The 7,517-nt window shown below is 42.9% G+C and overlaps 1 protein-coding gene across 2 annotated transcripts in view; it reads left to right on the plus strand.

Annotated features, from left to right (window-relative positions):
• Positions 1–4,299: 4,299 nt before the first annotated feature.
• CD99 (CD99 molecule (Xg blood group)) overlaps positions 4,300–7,517 on the plus strand; it is a 28,601-nt gene continuing 25,383 nt past the window's right edge. For both annotated transcript variants that reach the window (XM_027643537.1, XM_027643546.1), the window contains exon 1: positions 4,300–4,449. In XM_027643537.1, the coding sequence (XP_027499338.1) occupies positions 4,389–4,449 (61 nt within the window). In that variant the 5' untranslated portion in view covers positions 4,300–4,388. The remainder of the gene's footprint in view (positions 4,450–7,517) is intronic.

Here is a 7,517-nt window from a genome sequence, read left to right on the forward strand (position 1 = left end):
TGTTTCTAATAAAATCCAATAATGCTAAAAAAATTCTTATAAGAGATATAAGTTATTTCATTAATCAATAAGCTGCATTTTCTATTATGGAACTAAGCTTGGATGGCACCCATGTAATTTAAAATACAGGTACTTTATAAACAATTTTTCACCTAATGTCTCATCAAATGTAGACCAGTATGCAGAAAAATGATCTATAAAATTTTATTTCTTTTTATGAACTGCTATGAAAAAAAAAAAAAGTGAGAGACTTTGGATGTAGAAAGGTATTTGGATAGTTACCAAGAGATAAAAATCAACAAAACAAAGTACAAAGCTATGTGGGGAGAATCTGAAAAGGAAACAATACTCAGCTGATAATTATAGTAGGAGAAATCTCTACAGTAGTAGAAATGAGATGAGCTTTAAAGGAGATAGGCTGTCAGTTGCCATAGACTTTGGTGCTGTTCTACCCAAGCCAGTGCTGTAAGTGGTGTAGGTATACTGCAATAATTGCTACTACTGGAGGGAACAAGTGGTACCAACAGAGAGGACATTTACCTCAGGAAAAGCTGAGGGTGGTAAGGACTAGGGAATTGGCTTTTGCAGAAGTTGTTCAGGATCTCCTGGAAAAACTCCTTTCTGAAACAATCATCGTTATCAAGCAGGCTGGTTGTAGAAGAATCTAGTTTGTTTCCTGAGGAAGAAACTCTTGGGCTCCAGTGTCTTCATGTCTTTTCTGTCCTGCAAAGCAGAGAGCATCAGAAAATAGCACCCAACAGGGGAGCAAGCAGAGATTCTGGAGCCTCTTTGGACTCTGGCTTATTCTAAATATACCCTTAGAACTGAGAATACTACTGTTGCTTCTTAAAAAACCACCAAAACGCACCAAAAAATCAAAACCCAAAAACCAAAAAAACACCCCAACCAAAAACATAACGAAACGAAAATCAAACAACTCTAATGTAGTATCATAATTTTTGACCAAAGATCAAATGGTGTTAATTATGTTTTTAACATATTCTTTATATTCAATCCTTAAAAAAAAAAAAAAAGTGATTGTATTGACTGACTATACCATACCAGTTTGTTTGTGGCCCTAAAACTTCAGATTGTTGCTAAAAGTTTAAGCTTATTTATGGGAGACTTTGCCAGTGGAACTAGCCCCTTCTCACAGCTCAAGATGAAAACACTGGGAGAAAATAAGTTGTCACATGTTTGACTTTTATTTAAAAATATATACAAACATAAACCTTTATGTCCTCACAGCAAAAAGAAACATCAAGATGAGAGTCCATGCCTCAGTAAATGCCATGATAGAAACCAGTGCTGAAACCCTGCCCTTCAGTTGGATTTCTGATTGAGTAAAAACCATAGGATACACTTACAGCAAATACTCTTCCAAAACAGGCTGTTAGATGAAACCACATCCTCAACACACTCAAATACACTCCTTAGATGTGAGCATGTTCTTAGCCTCACAAACATTGCACCTGAAATACAGTCATTGCAGAGTATTGCCAAAAGTAAAAAAGGCAACATAATTTCCAGGGTTATTGCACTCAATCAAATTTTTTAACAGTAACAGAATGTGTGTACATCAAAGAATAGCTTGCCAATACTACCCATCTCCTTTCTTTTTTTTCCCCTGGTGCTGTCTTTGCCCATCTGCTTCACTATCCACTGGCAGTGGCTGTGACCTTCTAATTCCAAAAAGCGCCCTAGGGGGTAAGGTTGGTAATGTTTTAACTGCTCCATGAAGACCTGCCTTTTAGTAAATAAAAATCTATTTGTCTTTCCTTTGCTTCTTTGAATATCTGGAAAGCTATGATGTTTCTGGTAAGGTTGGAAACTCATAGGTAAAAGGGGAAAAAAATTTTTGCTGAGGCAGGAAAAGAGCTACAAGGACCTTATTTCAGAAGAGGAATTGGACGGAACTGAGAAGAAGGAACATTTACTTTTGTGGCTCACAGACAGCTCTTCAGCTGTGCACATCACTGAGTTTGTTCAAGTTTGAACAGTTTGACCTGGGTTTACAACTTCCAGCCTTCATTGTGATGCTGTATGTCACATTTTTTCTTCAGGTTAAACCACAGACCATGCACATCTTTTAAAGTTCCTGTTCTTTAAAAGTAAGTCTTAAGATAACCTTTTCTCCTTTCAAGGAATCTTCAGATCAGGCAAATGCCCAAGCTATCTGCAGAGGCTTCCTGGTAAAGGCTATGGGCAGGACACAGACAGAGTGAAAGACCTGCTAGGACAACCATTGCAGGCTGGGCATTCCAGTAGCACTTCTTCCAGGTGCTACTGGAAGAAGTGGTTCTCAGATTATGAGTATTATTCATACAATCAGATAAACAGCCTTATTACTAAATTATTTTGATTTTTACAGGTGAGTTGGCCTTACATGTGAAACAATAAAGCCTGGATTTTTTTTCTGATCAAAGTCCACCCATAGAAGAGATAGTAATCACAAATAAGGAAACTAATTTTCACAAAATGCCAGTGAAATCTTCAGATCAAACGATTAGTAAGATTGAAAAAAAAACCCCAGATATTTATAAATCTGGACAATTTATTAGCCTTAGAGTTGCCATGGCCAGCTAACTGTACCCCTGCCTCAAGGATCGAACCAAGTGGAAAATAAAAACTCTAGTACAAAGCACAGTTATCTCACATCTATTCTAACAGGAGGTTTATTTTACCTCATCTGAAGATGGCAGCTTTGGTGAAGACTGATTTTGGCAACAGGAAGCTATAGGGCCCTGATCTGACATGGTAATGTCAGTGAGATAACAGTTTCCTCTGTTAGTTCTGCAATTCTTGGGTGGGGGTAGTGGTTTGGTATGATGTGATTAGAGAAGTGTGCTGTACTCTGAGCAGCACCAATTCTTGTTCTTTTTGGCAAGAAACCAACTTAGGTGATGCTTAACAGCAGCTATAAACAAACATTCTCTTAAAGGACATCCTTTGAGCAACGTTAATAATTTCCTGTGTACGTGTACATAAATGTAATGGCAGGATCCATGCTGCTGGATTACACAATGCATGTGCACATATTCAATATTTATGTGCCCAATATTCAATCCTTCTAGGCTTGGAGTCTGGGAAAAAAAGAAGCTATTAACCATGTAATGTTGACTTCAATACTACTCATGCAAAACTCAGATATTTTAACGGAAAAGCTTATCCTTAATTTAAAACACAGCATAATTTTAAGTGTGTTTATTACTACAGGTAAACTCTTTATTACCTTAGGGTAAATCTAAAAATGACTTGAGTAATCACTGTCAAAAAAGAAAAAAATAATACCCTCAATTTATGAACTGGTGACAGTGATTTGCTAACTCTATGACATTCCACTTTTCCAGCTGGGAAGGTTCTACAAATGCTAAAGAACAGCTGTAGATCTCTCTGAGGAAGGTCTATGACCACTGAATCTGAGTCAGTTGCACAGCACCAGTTACCTTCTGAATCACATGCTGTGTGTCACTGAACTTCTTATTATCCAGTCAATAACCAGCACGTTTGGCAAGCGAAAAACCAGGATTTGGGAGTTGTGTACTTGTCATACCTGCCCCCAAGCAGAGCTCAGCACAAGTGTCAATACAGTTCTGACCACGACCTGCAGCAGCAGCGCCCCAAGCTGCTACTACCACACTTGGGCACAGACTGGACCTCAACACAAGGGATTCGATACATGGCACAAAATGGCCACTGGAAAGGGATTTACAGGAAATCAGGATCTTTGACGTTCGTCTTCCCACAGTGCTGTAGCGCACACGGGTTTACATTTGCACCTATCAGCCATGGGTCAGCGCAGCACTGCTTGTAAATACAAAACTCAAACCTATTTTACTCCGACTTGAGAAAATCCTGCCATAAACAGGATTATTAAGTGCCCTGGTGCCTTTAATGTTCGGTGATTTTTCCCGAGGAAACACAATGAAAGAGAGTGCCTGGGTGAAGACAGGGCAGCGGTGCCTAAGCGTGCATCTCTGCTATTGAAATCTGTGGCCAAAGTTTAGCACTGTAGCCCCCTTTCGGAGCCTCCTTTGGTTCGCAGGCAGGCTGCACGGCAGCGGTCAGGGCTGAGCAGCACCCCGAAGCAGCTTCTCCATCCCGCCGGTTCCAGGAGGGGTCGGCCCGGCCCACACGGGAAACCCACCCAGCTCCCGGGCTCAGCCCGGCGGCGAATGGGGCTATCCCACGGCCGCGGCTGGACGAGGTGCCGCGGGGCAGCCGCGCCCGGCCCGACAGCGCGGCGGGCCCGGGGCGTGTTCCGGGCGGTGCCGCAGCCCCGGGGCGGTGCCGCTCGCGGGCCCGGCGGGAGCAGCTGCGGCGGGAGCCGGGATCCCGGCTGTCAGGGCGCGGCAGAGTCTGTGTGTGTGTTTGTGGGGCGGGCAGCCATGCGGCGCTGGAGGCTCCTTCTCTTCCCCGTGCTCCTCGGCGTGCTGGTCCCCGTCAGAGGTGAGCAGGGCCCGGCGGGGAGCGATCCTGCCGCGGATGGACTGGGGAGAGAGGGAGTGAGCGCTCCCCTGCCCTCCGTCCCCGGGCCGGGGCCGAGCGCTGCGGCTCCGCACGGAGTCGGGGCTGGGTGGGGATCGGAGCGGTCCCGGGACGGGAGAGAGCCGGGCAGGTCCCTGGCTGTCCGTGTCTGTCCGGGGCAGGGAACCGGCGCTCTCTTCCTCCTGCCTTTTTTATTTTTTTTTTCCCCATTTAACTAACTGGAAAAGTATGCCTGAACTTACTGCCCGCCCTCCGCACTGGGAACCCTGCCTGGTGTTTTATCTTCGGTGAACACGTGGTACTTAACCCAGTAGGGCCCTTGGGTGCAGGGGGGGCCTCGAAGGAAGCTGGGAGGGGGTTTCAGAGCTGCGGGAAGCTCGCCTGGAGCGCGGCTTCCATTTTAGGAAAGAAAGTGGAGTTACGGCGGTCCTAGGACACGGAGGGTTACTCACCAGAAAATCTGCCGTCACACGATACCCTTTAAAAAAATTAGTATGGCAAAACCGCAGGGTAAAACACACTGGTGTATTTTTTGCTAAGCTTCTCGTTGCTTCAGTGTGTGTCAGGGACGATTTTCTTGAACGCTGATCAAAAAAGCGTGTATGTAATAGCGCGCTGGTGTTTGGTAAAAGGAAACATTGGGCTGAGGGAGGGGGAGGAGAAAAGTAGCAAAGTCCCTAATACCAAGGTTTTTTCAGAAGGGAAACTGCTAAACTGGAATATGCAGTGCAGACTGTGATTTCCCATTTATATAACTTTTTTTCTAAGACTTTTTTTTTCTTCTTTTACTATGTTAATAATTATACTTGATGCTATGCCTAGGTATTTTCTTGCGGGTGTTTTGTAAAAGCAACACGTCAAATCTTAGATATCTATCTCTTCAGTTTAAAGGAGAAAGAAAAATACTTGTTCCTAAGTTTGCGTGGAAGCTGTAGATAATGCATACAGATGCCAGATAAGCAGTTTGGCATCAAGCCTGCTTTGAATTCAGTTCTGCTGTGGCGCTATTGTGGTCTTCAATTAGCAAAGCTGAGCTCTTGCAATAATAGTAAAATTTTACTGTAACCACCTTTAAAACTAACAGATCATTCAGACTGCTAACATTTGTCATCTTAGTACTTGTGTGGAAAACTCTCTCCTCTGCATCTGCAAGCAGTCCTCACAGTAATAGACAGCAAAATCTTTGCTGTGATGCTCTTAACATGTGGAAGTATTTGGGGTCACTCAGAAATAGTCTTTCTAAACTTTTTGACAAGAAGTGTGGAGATGAAAAGAGACTGTCTGGTTTCTGCTTCACTAGAGGGAAGGTGCACAAAAATTGCCTTTAGGAGTTTTGTTTTGAATTCTGTGAAAAAAGATACTATATTTTAAACAGATTGCTTTTACGAAGCTTGTTAATTTATATGGCTACTCGTTAATACCAATAATATGAACTGAGTAGATCGGTTATAATTAGTTTGGACACTTTTCCTTAAAAATATGTAAGAATTTGAGAACTGCTGAGAATGTCAGCTTGAGGAGGGTGGGGCCCTCCAGGGGAGTTTCAGATCTGTGGTGGTGCAGTCGTAAATGACAATAAAGATAGAACCTGAATGACATACTTTTGAAAAACTTAGTTTCACTGTCAGTAGGCTAGCTGTAGTCTGAATGTGCAGAACTACTGTAAAAAGTTAAGGATCTGTCTTTATAAGCAGTTCAGCAGTTGTGTGACTGTGGAGATGACTGATTTCACTGTGACTGCCTGCTTTCATGATTCAATTAGATGAATCTACTCCAGACTGATAACTTCTTACGGATCATCCATTTTAGGCATGTGAAAGCTGTTAGTGTTAAATCAATATTCAACATATTATGAGGATCTGAATGTGTTATTAAGCAAGGGTGAACTTCGTTATTTGAGCTTGCTTAGAGGAAGAGCTCACGGTTTTAACCTCAAAACTGATAAAGTGTTGTCTCATTTATCAAATATGAACTCTGCAAGTCTGGCAGAGTTGGAATTCAGGTACCACTGAGGCTGTATCCAGAGGAAGGTCGAATATGAGTTTTTATACACGGGTTTCTATGGATAGTCTGACCGTTTGCCCCTGCTAAGGAGTGGGATCTTTCTGCTTCTTCCTGTGTTTGGTCTGGTGCCCCATCTAGGCTTCCACTGAGATGATTCAGTTTGATAAGTCAGCAGATGACTAATCTGGTGCATTGAGCTTGCTCTTTGGAGTGTTTGATGGGTGTTGATGCCAGCAGAAGGGAGTGGCAGGGCCAAGCATGGGAGAGTGGAAATGAGGTGGGGACAGAGGAGGAGAGGGCAGGAGGCTTCCTGCTGTGGCTGACTGTAAGAAGTGAGACTGGTTCAGTGATCTTATACCTGCAAAACCACCAGGTTAGCCCAGCATCTAATCTGACCAGTAATCCTGGTTTTCAAAATACAACAAAAGAAAAGTATTAGACAGCATGACTTCTGTACAATGTATATGAAGACTACAGCAGAAGAAGAATTAAACAAAAAAATCCATACATGATACTCCATAAATGGACTCAATGCTCTCAGAGGTTTAGAAAACCAACCTAAATGATTCTGTGTTATTCTGCATATGATGACCAGCAAAAAACTGCTGCATGGAAACACAAGGCTGAAAAGTCTCTCTTATCTGCTGCAGAAAGATCAAGGCATGAAAAGCTATTTTACTGAGGATATAGAGTTTGGACAGGGGGATATATGGTTTAAGTATCTGTTGCAAGAATTGAGTAGAGCTTGTTGATTAGAAACACAGTTGTCAGAGGAACAGTTATGGTAGTGAACACCCCGTATGTGAGCAAAGTACATGCTGGAAACTGAGGTATCTGTGTTGTAAGATCAGTAGCCTAGGGTGAATTGCAGGTGGAGATCCCTTCTTTTAAAGTGACTGTAATTAGAAGGCTCTGAGGAAAGGAAAGGGAATGGGGAAAGGAAAAGGAAAGGAAAGGGAAAGGAAAAGGAAAGGAAAGGGAAAGGAAAAGGAAAGGGAAAGGAAAAGGGAAGGGAAAGGAAAAGG

Source organism: Corapipo altera, unplaced genomic scaffold (assembly GCF_003945725.1).
Source record: "Corapipo altera isolate COAL_440 unplaced genomic scaffold, ASM394572v1 0, whole genome shotgun sequence".
NCBI lineage: Eukaryota > Metazoa > Chordata > Aves > Passeriformes > Pipridae > Corapipo > Corapipo altera.